This window comes from Pseudophryne corroboree, chromosome 1 (genome assembly GCF_028390025.1).
Source record: "Pseudophryne corroboree isolate aPseCor3 chromosome 1, aPseCor3.hap2, whole genome shotgun sequence".
Taxonomy (NCBI): domain Eukaryota; kingdom Metazoa; phylum Chordata; class Amphibia; order Anura; family Myobatrachidae; genus Pseudophryne; species Pseudophryne corroboree.
The window spans coordinates 593921493-593941209 of record NC_086444.1 but is presented as its reverse complement, the minus strand read 5'-3'; the positions used below and the strand labels follow the sequence as shown (position 1 = coordinate 593941209).

Here is a 19717-nt window from a genome sequence, read left to right as displayed (position 1 = left end):
CAGGAAAAGACTACCTTATACCCCAGTTTTGCAACCTGCACGCCCAGACGTTGGCCACCACAGGTAAAAAAAATAATCCTAATTCATGCCTCTTACATTTACTTGTAATTTTTCCTCCTTATAGTAATGCCCAGTATACATTGTGCCACATACTGCAATGGCCCTTAGTCATTATGCCACACACAATAATGCCTATTATACAATATGCCACACACCGTAATGCCCCTGACACATTATGCCACACACCGTAATGCCTGTGACACATTATGACACGCATCGCAATGCCCGTTATACATTATGCTACACACTGCAATGCCTCTGAGACATTATAGCACATACAATGTCTGTGATACAGTACACCACACACCATCATGCCTGTGACACATTATGACACACCACAATGCCCACTATACATTATGCCACACACTGCAATACCCCTGAGACATTATACCACAATCCTGTGATATATTATACCACACACCGTAATGCCTGTGACACATACCACAATGCCCGTTATACCTTATGCCACACACTGCAATGCCCCTGAGACATTATACCACAATGCCCGTGATATAGTATACCACACACCGTAATGACTGTGACACATTATGACACACACCGCAATGTCTGTGATACATTATGCCACACACCGCAAACCCCATTACACATTAAGCCCTACAGTAAGGCTTCTAATTACTTTTAAATTACCTGCTCGTTGCCAGGGGTTTCATGCTCTTGGTTCCATGCACGGTGCCAGGGGTTTTCATGCTCGTTGCCAGGGGTTTCATGCGCTAGGTGTTATGCTTGTTGCTAGGGGGTATGCTTGTTGCCAGGGATTTCATGCGCTAGGTGTTGTGCTTGTTACCAGGGGGTAATGCTTGTTGCTAGGGCTGTGCTCCCAGTGCTACATATGCCCCCAGTGCCAGCTATTCCCCCACAGTGCCAGATAAAAAATATACCCCATAGTGCCAGAAACACATATGCCCCCAGTGCCAGATATTACCCCACACTGCCAGATAAAAATATACTCCCATAGTGCCAGAAACACATATACCCCCAGTGCCAGCTATACATATGCCCCCAGTGCCAAATATGCCTCCCGTGTCTGTCAAATGATGTGCCGGTTCGTGAGTCAATCAGGGCTCGCGGACCGGCAGCTGCGGCTCCTGATTGGCTGCCGGTCCGCAAGCTCTGATTGGCTCATGAACTGGCACTTAATTTGACAGACATGCCGGAGACCCAGGAGAGGTGCACGCTGTGCCCTCCGAGTCACACAGTCACATATACATACTGTACTCTGGAGTGGCGGCGCCCCCACGCCACGGCGGACTCTGCAGGGGCAGTAGTTACGCCACTGCCCAGCGCGTATGTGCAAGATCTCGCTACTCGCGCAAGACGTCACATGCAGCGCCGGCCCCACCAGTCAGGGATTGCTCTCTCTCCCTGCTGTGGAGATAGGGAATCTACACATCTGCAGCTGTCAAAATCAATAGCTGCAGGTGGCGTAACAGTCAGCAACGGAACGTTCTTACATTGCCCTCGCATTATCGGTGTGCTAGCTTTTAGATAGCAGCACCGATAATGACAGTGCCGCCCCTGTCACTTGCCATACACATGCTTAAATACATGGGGAGGGGTGGGGGAGGGTTGGTAATCGGCACACATAACGCATACTTGCCTACCTGACCGGGAGAAATTGCTCTGTTCCTGGACTTTCCTGGTAATGTATGATTGCCATCACCTGTGGTGAAACACCTTTCTTATCAATTAACTAGCTCATTAACTAGCTCACCACAGGTGATGGCAATCATACATTACCAGGAAAGTCCAGGAGCAGAGCATTTTCTCCCTCATGGAGAGGGTCAGGTAGGCAAGCATGACATAACGACCTTTCATACATTTAACCCAGTATACTGTAAGGCAGTGGTTCCCAAACTTTTTTAGTCCAAGGCACCCTTTGGGTCTCCCTGACTTTTTCAAGGCACCCTTACGCCAAAATAATTACCAAACTGTCCCTTTTTGAAAGTAGTTGGGTCAAAACAATGCTGTCAGTATTTAGATGAGGAAAAAAATTACTTATTAACTTGTTTGTAAAAATAATAAACATAAATCCAAGAAAAAATGTATTTATTTAATTTGATTTCTTTTAAAGAACAATTGACAGCACTCATTAACAGGTATAACATCAAACAAAATAAAACAACAATATGTAGGCAGTTATTAGTGTTCAAAAATGACAGGACTTATTAATGGGATATGTGAGCCTGTTGTGCACTGCACAACTTTACAAACCTTGTGATCAGCTTGGACACTGCCACCCTTATTTCCTGTTCCACATTGATTTTTGAACGGTACTTGCTTTTTATTACAGCAACTGCTGAAAACCCAGCTTCACACAAATATGTTGTTGCAAAAGGAACAAGGATTTGCTGTGCTTTAGCACTTAGCATTGGATATTCATCTTTAATGGCTATCCAAAACTCTGCAAGTCCCATGCTGCTGAATTTTACTTTCAAGGTCTTGTCACAGGAGAGCTCGATTAGTTTTTCTTATTCTACAGAAGTAAATTCCATTGGGGCCCTGGTACTGAATGGATCCTGGATCCATATAAACTTTTCCATATTTTCAGGAAAATATTTTTCAAACCAGTAACTGAGGTTTGTTAGGTGCTGCTCAAAAACTGATTTAAGTTCATGTGTCAAACAAACATCATTGGATGTAACAAACTGATGCAACATGGGGAAACAGTCATTGTAACCATCTTCATTTAATTTTCTTCTCCATAGAAACAATTTTCTCCTGAATGCAGATACCTTCTTTGAGAGTTTAAGAATGTGGGTGTTGTTTCCCTGCAGTGAGAGGTTCAATGCATTCAGTTTATCAAAGATATCACACAGGTAGGTCAACTTGGACAAAAAAACAGTATCCAAGTAGTTATTGGCACACTCGTGTTCTTCTTCTACAAGATATGAGTAGAGTTTCTGATGTAACTTAAAAACACGAGAAAGTACATTGCCACGGGAGAGCCATCGTGAGTTGCAGTAGTACAACAAAGATGTGTGCTCAAAGCCCATATCCTCACATATTTTTCTAAAAAACCTTGCCTTCTGTGGCCGAGTTTTTATAAAGTTCACAACTTTCAACACACTTTCCATGACTGCATTCAATGGCAGACTCAAGTGCTTTGATGCAAGGGCTTCCCTGTGGATAATGCAGTGGGTCCAAAGTGCATCAGCAGCTTTGCTTCGTATGAGTGCCTGCAATCTTCCATAACAGCCAGACATAGAACGACCACCATCAGTACAGACACCAAAGCACCTTGTCCAGTCTAACTGGTTTTCACTCATAAAAGTGTCAATGATCTGAAACAAGTCTTGTGCCTTTATTCCGGCGGTGATACTTTTACAAAAGAGAAGGTCTTCCACAATATTGTCACAATCTACAAAGCGTGTATAGCAAATCAAATGAGCATCCTTGTTACTGTCTGTTGCCTCATCTAGTTGCAGCGCAAAATCCTTCCCTTTCATTTTTTCAATTAACTGGTCATTTAGATCTTCAGCCATATGTTGGATTCTGCGATTGATGGTATTGTTTGATAAAGGTACCTTTGAAAGCAGTTTTCCAGCTGATTCCCCAACGATAATGTTAACCATATCCACTGCAGCCGGTAAAATCAGTTCTTCTGCGATGGTGTGAGGCTTTTTACACATCGCAATGCTATGTGCCACCTTGTAGGATGCAAGCAAAGCATTGCTTGGTATGGATGCTTGTTTAAAAAATTTACCTTTTTGTCCTTTTAATTCTTTTAGCTTTCTGCTGAAGAAATCCCGTGGTTTCTTAGCCATGTTAGGGTGATTGGTCTCCAAATGGCGTCTTAGTTTGCTTGGAATCATGCTTTCTGTTGACAATATTTTCAGGCAAAGTACACACTGTGGACGCTCTTCATGGTTGACATCTACAGATGTAATACCGATGTCTAGGTAAGTATCGTCGTATATGCGATGTTTCCTTTTCTTCCCGACTGTGCCACTGGTCCGTGGTTCTTCATCCTTTTCTTCACTACCAGACTTCTTTCCAGTGTTAAAAAACCTTTCCATTTTTTGTGCAACAAAATAATTCTGTACTGGAGCAATCACAATAAATTCATTTAAGTTGAAGGCAAATCCTGTGTAGCTTCTATATGAGAAGTAAAATTGTGCTTCTAAAAAGCAGCAACATAAAAAGCATAGGCAAAACTTTCTGGGCCCCATAGCAACATATTTATGGGGCCTCTGTCCCAATGGTTCTTGAGAGACACCACTCCGCAACAGTTATTAATATTATGTCCCTTAATAGTGCCCTGGTTAATTTTCCGAATCATAGTACTGCCGTAGTTAATGTTATGCCCCGTAGTTTATTTTATGAACCATTGTAGTTCCATAGTTTACAATGATGCCACACTGATTCCAATTTATATTCACACAGTTCTGCCCAGCGCCAACAAACCTTATTTTTTGTTTCATGCCACACTGTAGGGCTGCCAGTACATATTATGCCACACAGTATTCCCAATTCACTATTATGCCCCATTACAGTGCCCTCCAGTTCATACTATGTCACATTACAGTGCCCTCCAGTTCAAATGATGCCCCGTTACCATTAAAATATCCAATACAAATACACTTCTCACTGAAAATGTAATGTCGCACAATTAAGGCTGGACAATGGTATGAAAATTTAGCGGAAATGAGGGGTTTACTGTGCTTCAGGCTATTCATGGAGCAGGTTACCGTGGAGAAGTTCTTGACTTCTCCAGTGGCATCCCAGCACTGTGGCTGAATCGCATCACCATATATTAGTATGGTAAGTGCGATTCATGAAGGAATGTAAAGCGTTTAGATGGCGTTTAGATTTCCATCGCAGGATGGCGGAATCTGAACATCTGTGCAAAAATTGCAAGAAAGCTAAAGGTGCCCACACACGGTACATTTTGTACTAGGTGCGTTTTGTACTAGATCGTATTGCCTCTAGTTCAAATCACATGTGATACACTACGACAGCGTGCGATTTGAACTAGATGCGATCTAGTACAAAAAAGTTTTTTGGCTTGCGATGAAAACTACGTTGGAGCGCACATCGCATCACAAGCCAAAAGAAACACGGTGCGATTTGAACTACAAGTGATGCGTTTTGAACGAAAAAGTTCAAAACGCATCCGAGAATCGCACCGTGTATGGGCACCATGAGTGCTTCCCTGCTTTCTGCCCAGCAGCCAGCCATAGCCCTGCTCCCTGACCACCCTGCAACATCCCGGGACTTCTGCATGTGTAGAGGGACCCGCCAGCTGAATCCAACACCACAATGGGAGACCGCAGGAGAAGACAGCGCTGCTGGAGCCCGAGATACCACTACTACCGAAGTAATATATCGCATCAAACCGATGTAATGTATAGTGATAAGTATCAATTTATTTTACGTAGCGTACATGAATACTCCCCTATGGCCCTCATTCCGAGTTGTTCGCTAGCTGTTTTCGTTCGCAGTGATTAGGTAAAAAAGTGGCACTTCTGCGCATGCGTATGCGGCGCAATGCGCACACGCGATGTATTTTCACAACAGCCAAAGTAGTTTCACACAAGGTCTAGCGACGCTTTTCAGTCGCACTGCTGGCCGCAGAGTGATTGACAGGAAGTGGGTGTTTCTGGGAGGTAACCCGTGACCGTTTTCAGGGAGTGTGTGGAAAAACGCAGGCATGTCAGATACAACCGCAGGCATGCATGGGGAAACGCAGGCATGGCTGGCCGAACGCAGGGCGTGTTCGTGACGTCAAAACAGGAACTAAACTGTCTGCAGTGATCGCAAGCTAGGAGTATGTCTCGAGCTACTCAGAAACTGCACAATCTTTTTTTGTAGCAGCGCTGCAATCCTTTCGTTCGCACTTCTGCTAAGCGAAGATACACTCCCAGGGGGCGGCGGCCTAGCGTTTGCACGGCTGCTAAAAGCAGCTAGCAAGCAATCAACTCGGAACGAGGGCCAATTACTTTTTGCAGTGCGATACTGGTCACCTGCAGCCATAAAAAAACAAATAAAAACAAACCCCAGGCTTTGTATAAAATAACAGGTTTTTTTTGCAGTCAAATAAATCAATCTAAAAAGGCTCCTGTGCATACATGCACCCAGACCAGCCCCCCACCCCCACCTGCTTACACACTTAAAGATTTTACTGAACGATATGAACGTTCTTGTTCATTAATGAACGAGAACTCATTCATATCTTTCAGTGTGTAGGCACCACCGATGAACGATGCGCGGCCCCACACTCGTTCATCGTTGGTGCCGGCTCGTTCATACCTGCAGGCCAATATGGACAATCTCATCCATATTAGCATGCAGGGCTATGGAGCCGGGTGATGGGGGGAGTGAAGAAACTTCACTCCCCCGGTCACCTCCCCCTCCGCCGTCGGGTCGTTTGACGGCCATATCGGGCGTCTGGCAGCTCGGCGGTGGGTCGCCGAGTGTGTAGGGCCCTTAAGTCACTTACAGCAGGCACCCCCCCTCCTATAGATTTCCCAATGCAGCATCTCACATACAGTATCATATATTAATATTTCACTCACTTTCTCAGCCAGCTCCTCAGTCACGCCGGCCAGGACTTCAATCAGGCATCAGGATCCTTGCCCAGCGCAGTCCTTGGCCAATCCAGCGCAGTCCTTGGCCACTCCACCCTGCTTGCACCTGCACCCTCCACTGATTACACTCACAAGTTCCCCCTGCATACGAGCACATCCCGCTCAACACCACCCATTCCCAGCCGGGTGACTCCAGTCATCAATTACACCCCCAACATCTTCTTCTCCTCCTCTCCTCTCTCACCCCCCCCCCCCCCACCCGCCGGGTGACTCCGTGACATTCCCCCCCCCCCCCTCCTGCAGCCGATCAACTGGCTGACTTCGGCTGTGCCTGCCCAGCCGCAGACATTCCGCAAGCTCCTTCCCCCCACGGCGCCAGCTGATTACACATGCGAGCATCGCCCGCACTGACAGCCGCTCCAGCCGCCCGCGCTCCCCCCCCGCTAATTACTCACTAGACGCCGCTCCAGACGGCCGCACTTCCCCCCCGGCTAACTACGCTCTGGACGGCTGCCCGCACCTCCTTCCCCCGGCTGCTCGCCCGGCCGCTCCTACAGCGCACACTCTCCCCTTCCATCCTCCCTGGCTCTGGCTAACTTCAGGCTGCGGCGTCGGCGGCACCCCTGTGACAGCGCTGCGGCACCCCAGGGAGCCGCGGCGCACAGTTTGGGAACCCATGCTGTAAGGGTAGATGCTAGAATCAAGTGGGCTAAGGGACCTTTTCCCATACTGTAAGCACTGGACTCTGCAGGACTTGTAGTAAAAGTGTCACATGAGGTTGTCGCCTGCTCCGACAACCCCTTAATCCAGTTGCAGATTTTGCTCACTACTACTAGCATATGGTATATTGTATGTAAAACCCATAACATGCAATAAATGTACCTGAGAAAAAAAATAAGCAAAAACGCAGCTCCTCTGCAGCCACGCCCCACCACGCCCTGATGATGGACAGCTCAGAGAGAGTGTGGTGGGGGCGGAGGCAGTGTGGATCGGCGCGGAATCGGCGGTATATATAAAGCAGAGCGAAGACATTTTTCTCACCTCGGCTCCGCTCCTCCATCGTGGGTTGGCTGTCCTGGTGTCCGTGTACAGGTAGCGGGGCCTCTGCATATACACTACACGTCACACCTGCGTCCAAAGTTAAAGGGACGTTGCATCATGTGTACAGGCAGACTGGGAACTGGAGCTAATTATGGAATTTCATCGCGCACGTGTATTCCGCGGCGCGTTACGGAGGGCGCGGTCATTCCTCCTCCTATGTTACCGCATGCCCCTAGCCTGGCATGTGGCCTGCGGTCTCTGATTTATGTATGTCTGCTTTCCCTGGCTGGGTGGTGCCATCTTTAGATGTAGGTAGCCGATACCCACATAATGCCCACATAAGATTGCTTTACCTCAATGAGGAATCGAACGATATTATAGTGTAAATGACATCACTCAGCTTAGGTTTGATTTAGCCACTTTACTGACCAATTTTGTTCCTGAAAAATATAGTTTGTTTAATATTAAGATTAGTTACTTGTAGAACATATTTTCTCTATCGTCCTAGTGGATGCTGGGGTTCCTGAAAGGACCATGGGGAATAGCGGCTCCGCAGGAGACAGGGCACAAAAAGTAAAGCTTTAGGATCAGGTGGTGTGCACTGGCTCCTCCCCCTATGACCCTCCTCCAAGCCAGTTAGATTTTGTGCCCGGCCGAGAAGGGTGCAATCTAGGTGGCTCTCCTAAAGAGCTGCTTAGGAAAGTTTAGCTTAGGTTTTTTATTTTACAGTGAGTCCTGCTGGCAACAGGATCACTGCAACGAGGGACTTAGGGGAGAAGAAGTGAACTCACCTGCGTGCAGGATGGATTGGCTTCTTGGCTACTGGACATCAGCTCCAGAGGGACGATCACAGGTACAGCCTGGATGGTCACCGGAGCCTTGCCGCCGGCCCCCTTGCAGATGCTGAAGTAAGAAGAGGTCCAGAATCGGCGGCAGAAGACTCCTCAGTCTTCTAAAGGTAGCGCACAGCACTGCAGCTGTGCGCCATTTTCCTCTCAGCACACTTCACACGGCAGTCACTGAGGGTGCAGGGCGCTGGGAGGGGGGCGCCCTGGGAGGCAAATGAATACCTAGTTTGGCTAAAAATACCTCACATATAGCCTCCGGAGGCTATATGGAGATATTTAACCCCTGCCAGAATCCGTTAAGAGCGGGAGACGAGGCCGCCGAAAAAGGGGCGGGGCCTATCTCCTCAGCACACAGCGCCATTTTCCCTCACAGAAAGGCTGGAGGGAAGGCTCCCAGGCTCTCCCCTGCACTGCACTACAGAAACAGGGTTAAAACAGAGAGGGGGGGCACTAATTTGGCGATATGCTTATATATATATTAAGATGCTATAAGGGAAAACACTTATATAAGGTTGTCCCTATATAATTATAGCGTTTTTGGTGTGTGCTGGCAAACTCTCCCTCTGTCTCTCCAAAGGGCTAGTGGGTCCTGTCCTCTATCAGAGCATTCCCTGTGTGTGTGCTGTGTGTCGGTACGTGTGTGTCGACAGGTAGGAGGACGATGTTGGTGAGGAGGCGGAGCAATTGCCTGTAATGGTGATGTCACTCTCTAGGGAGTCGACACCGGAATGGATGGCTTATTTAGGAAATTACGTGATAATGTCAACACGCTGCAAGGTCGGTTGACGACATGAGACGGCCGACAAACAATTAGTACGGTCCAGACGTCTCAAAAACACCGTCAAGGGTTTTAAAACGCCCGTTTACTTTAGTCGGTCGACACAGATACAGACAGGGACACTGAATCCAGTGTCGACGGTGAATAAACAAACGTATTCCTTATTAGGGCCACACGTTAAAGGCAATGAAGGAGGTGTTACGTATTTCTGATACTACAAGTACCACAAAAGAGGGTATTATGTGGGATGTGAAAAAACTACCATAGTTTTTCCTGAATCAGATAAATTAAATAAAGTGTGTGATGATGCGTGGGTTCCCCCCGATAGAAAATTATGGGCGGTATACCCTTTCCCGCCAGAAGTTAGGGCGCGTTGGGAAACACCCCTAAAGGTGGATAAGGCGCTCACACGCTTATCAAAACAAGTGGCGGTACCGTCTATAGATAGGGCCGTCCTCAAGGACCAGCTGACAAGGCTGGAAAATATAATAAAAAGTATATACACACATACTGGTGTTATACTGCGGCCAGCGATCGCCTCAGCCTGGATGTGCAGAGCTAGGGTGGCTTGGTCGGATTCCCTGACTAAAAATATTGATACCCTTGACAGGGACAGTATTTTATTGACTATAGAGCATTTCTATATATGCGAGATGCACAGAGGGATATTTGCACTCTGGCATCATGAATAAACGCGATGTCCATAACTGCCAGAAGATGTTATGGACACGACAGTGGTCAGGTGATGCAGATTCCAAACGGCACAGTATGGCCGTATAAAGGAAGAGGACTTGTTTGGGGTCGGTCCATCGGACCTGGTGGTCACGGCAACTGCTGGAAAATCCACCGTTTTTTACCCTAAGTCACATCTCTGCAGAAAAAGACACCGTCTTTTCAGCCTCAGTCCTCTCGTCCCTATAAGATCATATCTGCCCAGGGATAGAGGAAAGGGAAGAAGACTGCAACAGGCAGCCTATTCCTAGGAACAGAAGCGTTCCACCGCGTCTGACAAGTTCTCAGCATGGCGCTGAGACCGTACAGGACCCCTGGATCCTACAAGTAGTATCCCGGGGGTACAGATGGGAATGTCGAGACGTTTCCCCTTCGCAGGCTCCTGAAGTCTGCTTTACCAAGTCTCCCTCCGACAAGGAGGTAGTATGGGAAAAAATTCACAAGCTGTGTTCCCAGCAGGTGACAATTAAATTACCCCTCCTACTACAGAAAAGGGGTATTATTCCACACTATATTGTGGTACTGAAGCCAGAAGGCTAGGTGAGACTTATTCTAAAAAAAAAAAAATTTTTTTTTGAACACTTACAAAGGTTCAAATTAAGATGAAGTCACTCAGAGCAGTGATAACGAACCAGGAAGAAGGGGACTATATAGTGTCCCGGGACATCAGGGATGCTTACCTCTATGTCCCAAATTTGCCCTTCTCACTAAGGGTACCTCAGGTTCGTGGTGCAGAACTGTCACTATCAGTTTCAGACGCTGCCGTTTGGATTGTCCACGGCACCCCGGGGTCTTTACCAAGGTAATGGCCGAATTGATGATTCTTCTTCGAAGAAAAGGCGTCTTAATTATCCCTTACTTGGACGATCTCCTGATAGGGGCATAGTCCAGGGAACAGTTGGAGGTCGGAGTAGCACTATCTCGGATACTGCTACAATCAGCACGGGTGGATTCTAAATATTCCAAAATCGCAGCTGATCCCGACGACACGTCTGCTGTGCCTAGGGATGATTCTGGACACAGTCCAGAAAAAGGTGTTTCTCCCGGAAGAGAAAGCCAGGGAGTTATCCGAGCAAGTCAGGAACCTCCTAAAAACAGTGCATCATTGCACAAGGGTCCTGGTAAAAATGGTGGCTTCCTACGAAGCAATTCCATTCGGCAGATTTCACGTAAGAACTTTTCAGTGGGATCTGTTGGACAAATGGTCCGGATCGCATCTTCAGATGCATCAGCGGATAACCCAATATCCAAGGACAAGGGTGTCTCTCCTGTGGTGGTTATAGAGTGCTCATCTTCTAGAGGGCCGCAGATTCGGCATTCAGGATTGGATGCTGGTAACCACGGAGCCCAGCCTGAGAGGCTGGGGAGCAGTCACACAAGGGAAAAATTTCCAGGGAGTGTGATCAAGTATGGAGACTTTTCTCCACATAAATATACTGGAGCTAAGGGTAAATTTATAATGCTCTAAGCTTAGCAAGACCTCTGCTTCAAGGTCAGCCGGTATTGATCCAGTGGGAAAAACATCACGGCAGTCGCCCACGTAAACAGACAGGGCGACACAAGAAGCAGGAGGGCAATGGCAGAAACTGCAAGGACTTTTCGCTGGGCGGAAAATCATGTGATAACACTGTCAGCAGTTTTTCATCCCGGGAATGGAAACTGGGAAGCAGACTTCCTCAGCACGACCTCCACCCGGGAGAGTGGAAACTTCATTGAGAAGTTTTTTCCACATGATTGTAAACCGTTGGGAAATACCAAAGGTGGACATGATGGCGTCCCGTCTGAACAAAAAACGGGACAGGTATTGCGCCAGGTCAAGGGACCCTCAGGCAATAGATGTGGACGTTCTGGTAACACCGTGGGTGTACCAGTCGGTGTATGTGTTCCCTCCTCTGCTTCTCATACCTAAGGTGCTGAGAATTATAAGACGTAGAGGAGTAAGAACTATACTCATGGCTCCGGATTGGCCAAGAAGGACTTGGTACCCGGAACTTCAAGAGATGCTTACAGAGGTCTTATGGCCTCTGCCGCTAAGAAGGGACTTGCTTCAGCAAGTACCATGTCTGTTCCAAGACTTACCGCAGCTGCGTTTGTCGGCATGGCGATGGAAAGCCGGATCCTAAGGGAAAAAAGGCATTCCGGAAGAGGTCATTCCTACCCTGGTCAAAGCCAGAAAGGAGGTGACCGCACAACATTATCACCACGTGTGGCGAAAATTTGTTGCGTGGTGTGAGGCCAGGAAGGCCCCACAAAGAAATTTCAACTCGGTCGTTTCCTGCATTTCCTGCAAACAGGAGTGTCTATGGGCCTCAAATTGGGGTCCATTAAGGTTCAAATTCGGCCCTGTAAATTTTCTTCCAGAAAGAATTGGCTTCAGTTCCTGAAGTCCAGAAGTTTGTCAAGGGAGTATTGCATATACAAACCCCTTTTTTTGTGCCTCCAGTGGCACTGTGGGATCTCAACGTAGTTCTGGGATTTCTCAAATCACATTGGTTTAAAACCAGTCAAATATGTGGATTTGCAGCATCTCACATAAAAAGTGACCATGCTCTTGGCCCTGGCCTGGACCAGGCGAGTGTAAAATTGGTGTTTTTTTCTCAAAAAAGCCCATATCTGTTTGTCCATTCGGACAGGGCAGAGCTGCGGACTCGTCCCCAGTTCTCTCCCTAAGGTGGTGTCAGTGTTTCACCTGAACCAGCTTATTGTGGTGCCTTGCACCTACTAGGGACTTGGAGGACTCCAAGTTGCTAGAAGTTGTCAGGGCCCTGAAAATATATTCCAGGACAGCTGGAGTCAGAAAATCTGACTCGCTGTTTATACTGTATGCACCCAACAAGTTGGGTGCGCCTGCTTCTAAGCAGTCGATTGCTCGTTGGATTTGTAACACAATTCAACTTGCACATTCTGAGGCAGGCCTGCCACAGTCTAAATCGGTTAAGGCCCATTCCACAAGGAAGGTGGGCTCATCTTGGGCGGCTGCCCGAGAGGTCTCGGCATTACAACTCTGCCGAGCAGCTACGTGGTCAGGGGAGAACACGTTTGTAAAATTCTACAAATTTGATATCCTGGCAAAAGAGGACCTGGAGTTCTCTCATTCGGTGCTGCAGAGTCATCCGCACTCTCCCGCCCGTTTGGGAGCTTTGGTATAATCCCCATGGTCCTTTCAGGAACCCCAGCATCCACTAGGACGATAGAGAAAATAAGAATTTACTTACCGATAATTCTATTTCTCGGAGTCCGTAGTGGATGCTGGGCGCCCATCCCAAGTGCGGATTATCTGCAATACTTGTACATAGTTACAAAAATCGGGTTATTATTGTTGTGAGCCATCTTTTCAGAGGCTCCGCTGTTATCATACTGTTAACTGGGTTTAGATCACAAGTTGTACGGTGTGATTGGTGTGGCTGATATGAGTCTTACCCGGGATTCAAAATTCCTCCCTTATTGTGTACGCTCGTCCGGGCACAGTACCTAACTGGCTTGGAGGAGGGTCATAGGGGGAGGAGCCAGTGCACACCACCTGATCCTAAAGCTTTACTTTTTGTGCCCTGTCTCCTGCGGAGCCGCTATTCCCCATGGTCCTTTCAGGAACCCCAGCATCCACTACGGACTCCGAGAAATAGAATTATCGGTAAGTAAATTCTTATTTTTCACAAGTATAAGGGGTCTATTCATGTAGAAAACAAAAATACATTTGCTACTTATCACTATACTGTATAGCTGTAATAAGTAGCAATTCATGTATACTCACCCTTCCGACGATGCACTCTGGGGCTCCTGCAGTGAGGTCATCTCCAGCAGTCCATCCCTGCGATGCGCGGAGTCCTGCGGCGGGTCCCTTTGCGCATGCACAGGGTGTTGACCTCCCGGCAGGCTGCAGTGGTTGCTGAGAGGTCGGGTTGCGGAGCCAGCGTGAGGTGTCGAGCAGGGAAGCATTGAGCTTCCCTGCCGTCTCCGCACCACAGTTCAGGTTACGCCGTCCAGAGATGGCGAACCTGAACTCCATGGAGAAGCGGAAAGCAGTGCTTTCCGCACCTTCATGAATCGCACTCACCATACAAAGGTATGGTGATGCGATTCAGGCACAGAGCGGGGGTACCGCTGGAGAAGTCAGACACTTCTCCATGGTAACCCGGTCTGTGAATTGCAGTAGGCAGAGAAAAGCCCTGTTTAACGCAAAACAGGGCTTTTCACTGCTGCATGAATAGACCCCTTAATATGTATATAGTCAAAATCGCAAGGAAAGTTAGTGCAAATCGCAAGGTGTTAGACACCTTGCGATCCCGATTCGATCCTGATGCGCACTCTTGTAAGGCTGGATAGACTGTGCAGGCAAGTCAATTTTGGCTATCTAGTACAAAGTATAGCCAAAATTGGCACTTAGTCAAAATCGCACATAGCCAAAGGGGTCTATTCATGTAGAAAACTAAATCAGAATTGCTACTTATCACTGTACATCACATCGCTTCGATGCAATGTATAGCTGTAATAAGTAGCAATTCATGTATACTCACCCTTCCGACGATGCGCTGCGGTGTCTGGGGCTCCTGCGGTGAGGTGATCTCCAGCGGTCCTTCCAAACGATGCGCAGGGTCCAGCGGCGGGTCCCTTTGCGCATGCGCAGGGTGTTGACCTCCCGGCAGGCCGCAGTGGTTGCTGGGAGGTCGGGGGGCGGAGCCAGTGCCAGGTGCCGAGCAGCGATCAGGGAAGCATTGAGCTTCCCTGCCGTCTCCGCACTACAGTTCAGGTTACGCCGTCCTGAGATGGCGAACCTGAACTCCATGGAGAAGCAGAAAGCAGAGCTTTCCGCACCTTCATGAATTGCACTCACCATACAAAGGTATGGTGATGCGATTCAGGCACAGAGCGGGGGTGCCGCTGGAGAAGTCAGAGACTTCTCCACGGTAACCCGCTCTGTGAATTGCGGTAAGCAGAGAAAAGCCCTGTTAAACGCAAAACATGGCTTTTCACTGCTGCATGAATAGACCCCAAAATCACAGTCAAAATCTGGCTGCATGTAGTTGTGCTTGTAAGGAGCTAACAGAGGGAGAGAGTAGGCGGGTAACAATGCAAATGGTGGGGTTGGGGCAGTGCCCATCATACACTCCGCTCATACCCCCACTCTGCCCAATATACACCCCCCCAGTACCCCCATAGTGGACAACATATATCTAACCTCCATACCCGCAGTGTCCAACATATGCATCGCCCATACCCACACGGTGCCAAGCATAACTACACCCCCACAGTGCCCAGCATACACACCCCACAGTGCCCATAACACCCTCCATACCCACGCGGTACTCCTTACACACCCTTCATGCCCACACAGTGCCCATAACACCCTCCATTCCCACACAGTGCTCATTATAGACCCTTCATACCCACACCGTACACAGCATATGTACACCCCCCCCCCCACCAGTGCCAATAATACCGTCCATACCCACACAGTGCCCAGCATACACACCCCTCAGTGCCTCTGATACCCACCATACGCAAATGGTACACCCCCACAGTGGCCATAACACCCTCCATATCTACACAGTGCTTATTATACACCCTTCATGCCCACACACTGCCCAGCATACACACCCCACAGGGGATCAGTACTAAATCCCGCTGGACAAGATCCCGGCGGTCGAAATCCCGACCACACAATCCCGACAGGGGTGGCGAGCGGAACACAGCCCCTTGCGGGCTCGCTGTGCTTGCTACGCTGCGGGCACGGTGTCTCGCTACGCTCGGCACACTATTTTCTCTGGCGTCCTAAGTGGATGCTGGGGACTCCGTCAGGACCATGGGGAATAGCGGCTCCGCAGGAGACAGGGCACAAAATTTAAAAGTTTGACCACTAGGTGGTGTGCACTGGCTCCTCCCCCTATGACCCTCCTCCAAGCCTCAGTTAGGTTTTTGTGCCCGTCCGAGCAGGGTGCAATCTAGGTGGCTCTCCTAAAGAGCTGCTTAGAAAAAGTTTTGTTAGGTTTTTTATTTTCAGTGAGTCCTGCTGGCAACAGGCTCACTGCAACGAGGGACTTAGGGGAGAAGAAGTGAACTCACCTGCGTGCAGGATGGATTGGCTTCTTAGGCTACTGGACACTAGCTCCAGAGGGACGATCACAGGTACAGCCTGGATGGGTCACCGGAGCCGCGCCGCCGACCCCCTTGCAGATGCCGAAAAGAGAAGAGGTCCAGAAACCGGCGGCTGAAGACTTCTCAGTCTTCATGAGGTAGCGCACAGCACTGCAGCTGTGCGCCATTGCTCTCGGCACACTTCACACCAACGGTCACTGAGGGTGCAGGGCGCTGGGGGGGGCGCCCTGGGCAGCAATGAAAAGTACCTATTCTGGCTAAAATACATCACATATAGCCCCTGGGGCTATATGGATGTATTTAACCCCTGCCAGGTTTTCAGAAAAACCGGGAGAAGAAGCCCGCCGAAAAGGGGGCGGGGCCTATTCTCATCAGCACACAGCGCCATTTTCCTACACAGCTCCGCTGCTAGGAAGGCTCCCAGGCTCTCCCCTGCACTGCACTACAGAAACGGTAAAAACAGAGAGGGGGGGCACTTATTTGGCGATATTAATAATATTTAAGCTGCTATAAGGGGAACACACTTATTTAAGGTTGTCTCTATATATTTATAGCGCTTGGGTGTGTGCTGGCAAACTCTCCCTCTGTCTCCCCAAAGGGCTAGTGGGGTCCTGTCTTCTATCAGAGCATTCCCTGTGTGTCTGCTGTGTGTCGGTACGCGTGTGTCGACATGTATGAGGACGATGTTGGCGTGGAGGCGGAGCAATTGCCTGTAATGGTAATGTCACCCCCTAGGGAGTCGACACCGGAATGGATGGCTTTGTTTATGGAATTACGTGATAGTGTCAGCACGCTGCAAAAGTCGGTTGACGACATGAGACGGCCGGCAAACCAGTTAGTACCTGTCCAGGCGTCTCAAACACCGTCAGGGGCTGTAAAACGCCCTTTACCTCAGTCGGTCGACACAGACACAGACACCGAATCCAGTGTCGACGGTGAAGAAACAAACGTATTTTCCAGTAGGGCCACACGTTATATGATCACGGCAATGAAGGAGGCTTTGCATATCTCTGATACTGCAAGTACCACAAAAAGGGGTATTATGTGGGGTGTGAAAAAACTACCTGTAGTTTTTCCTGAATCAGAGGAGTTGAATGAAGTGTGTGATGAAGCGTGGGTTACCCCCGATAGAAAACTGCTAATTTCAAAGAAGTTATTGGCATTATACCCTTTCCCGCCAGAGGTTAGGGCGCGCTGGGAAACACCCCCTAGGGTAGATAAGGCGCTCACACGCTTATCAAAACAAGTGGCGTTACCGTCTCCAGAGACGGCCGCCCTCAAGGATCCAGCTGATAGGAGGCTGGAGAATACACTAAAAAGTATATACACACATACGGGTGTTATACTGCGACCAGCAATCGCCTCAGCCTGGATGTGCAGTGCTGGGGTGGCTTGGTCGGAGTCACTGACTGAAAATATTGATACCCTGGATAGGGACAGTATTTTATTGACTATAGAGCATTTAAAGGATGCATTTCTTTATATGCGAGATGCACAGAGAGATATTTGCACTCTGGCATCAAGAGTAAGTGCGATGTCCATATCTGCCAGAAGAAGTTTATGGACGCGACAGTGGTCAGGTGATGCGGATTCCAAACGGCATATGGAAGTATTGCCGTATAAGGGGGAGGAATTATTTGGGGTCGGTCTATCGGATTTGGTGGCCACGGCAACAGCCGGGAAATCCACCTTTTTACCTCAGGTCACCTCCCAGCAGAAAAAGACACAGTCTTTTCAGCCGCAGTCCTTTCGTTCCTATAAGAACAAGCGGGCAAAAGGACATTCATATTTGCCCCGAGGCAAAGGAAAGGGTAAGAGACTGCAGCAAGCAGCTCCTTCCCAGGAGCAGAAGCCCTCCCCGGCTTCTGCAAAGGCCTCAGCATGACGCTGGGACCTTACAAGCGGACTCAGGGGCGGTGGGGGGTCGCCTCAAGAATTTCAGCGCACAGTGGGCTCACTCGAAGGTGGACCCCTGGATCCTGCAGGTAGTATCTCAGGGTTACAGGTTGGAATTCGAGAAGTCTCCCCCTCGCCGGTTCCTAAAGTCTGCTTTGCCAACGTCTCCCTCCGACAGGGCGACGGTATTGGAAGCCATTCACAAGCTGTATTCTCAGCAGGTGATAGTCAAGGTACCCCTTTTACAACAGGGAAAGGGGTATTACTCCACGCTATTTGTGGTACCGAAGCCGGACGGCTCGGTAAGACCTATTCTAAATCTGAAATCTCTGAACCTGTACATACAAAAATTCAAGTTCAAGATGGAGTCACTCAGAGCAGTGATAGCGAATCTGGAAGAAGGGGATTTTATGGTGTCCTTGGACATCAAGGATGCTTACCTTCATGTCCCAATTTGCCCTTCACACCAAGGGTACCTCAGGTTCGTGGTACAAAACTGTCATTATCAGTTTCAGACGCTGCCGTTTGGATTGTCCACGGCACCCCGGGTCTTTACCAAGGTAATGGCCGAAATGATGATCCTTCTTCGAAGAAAAGGCGTATTAATTATCCCTTACTTGGACGATCTCCTGATAAGGGCAAGGTCCAGAGAACAGCTGGAGGTCGGAGTAGCACTAACCCAAGTAGTGCTCCAACAGCACGGGTGGATTCTGAATTTTCCAAAATCCCAACTGATCCCGACGACACGTCTGCTGTTCCTAGGGATGATTCTGGACACTGTTCAGAAAAAGGTATTTCTTCCGGAGGAGAAAGCCAGGGAGTTATCCGAACTCGTCAGGAACCTCCTAAAACCAGGGAAAGTGTCTGTGCATCAATGCACAAGAGTCCTGGGAAAAATGGTGGCTTCTTACGAAGCGATTCCATTCGGCAGATTCCATGCACGAATTTTTCAGTGGGATCTACTGGACAAATGGTCCGGATCGCATCTGCAGATGCATCGGCGGATAAATTTGTCGACAAGGACAAGGGTGTCTCTGCTATGGTGGTTGCAGAGTGCTCATCTGTTAGAGGGCCGCAGATTCGGCATACAGAACTGGGTCCTAGTGACCACGGATGCCAGCCTGAGAGGCTGGGGAGCGGTCACACAGGGAAGAAACTTTCAGGGCTTGTGGTCAAGCCTGGAAACGTCTCTTCACATAAATATACTGGAACTAAGAGCAATTTACAATGCTCTAAGCCTGGCAAAACCTCTGCTTCAGGGTCAGCCGGTGTTGATCCAGTCGGACAACATCACGGCAGTCGCCCACGTAAACAGACAGGGCGGCACAAGAAGCAGGAGGGCAATGGCAGAAGCTGCAAGGATTCTTCGCTGGGCAGAAAATCATGTGATAGCACTGTCAGCAGTGTTCATCCCGGGAGTGGACAACTGGGAAGCAGACTTCCTCAGCAGACACGATCTTCACCCGGGAGAGTGGGGACTTCATCCAGAAGTCTTCCACATGATTGTGGTCCATTGGGAAAGACCAATGGTGGACATGATGGCGTCCCGCCTCAACAAAAAACTGGACAGGTATTGCGCCAGGTCAAGAGACCCTCAGGCAATAGCTGTGGACGCTCTGGTAACACCATGGGTGTACCAGTCAGTGTATGTGTTCCCTCCTCTGCCTCTCATACCCAAGGTACTGAGAATTATACGGCAAAGGGGAGTAAGAACGATACTC

General features: G+C 48.8%; 2 protein-coding genes across 2 annotated transcripts in view; one reads left to right on the top strand and one right to left on the bottom strand.

Annotated features, from left to right (window-relative positions):
* Positions 1-2549: 2549 nt before the first annotated feature.
* LOC135037443 (zinc finger BED domain-containing protein 5-like) lies at positions 2550-4097 on the bottom strand. The gene has a single exon (XM_063954558.1). It carries the CDS (start codon positions 4095-4097, stop codon positions 2550-2552), a length of 1548 nt encoding a protein of 515 aa, XP_063810628.1.
* A 3478-nt stretch (positions 4098-7575) lies between these two features.
* LOC134900719 (uncharacterized) overlaps positions 7576-19717 on the top strand; it is a 227514-nt gene continuing 215372 nt past the window's right edge. Inside the window, exon 1 of the mRNA XM_063914261.1 lies at positions 7576-7700. The gene's annotated coding sequence lies outside the window, so the exon portion shown is untranslated. The remainder of the gene's footprint in view (positions 7701-19717) is intronic.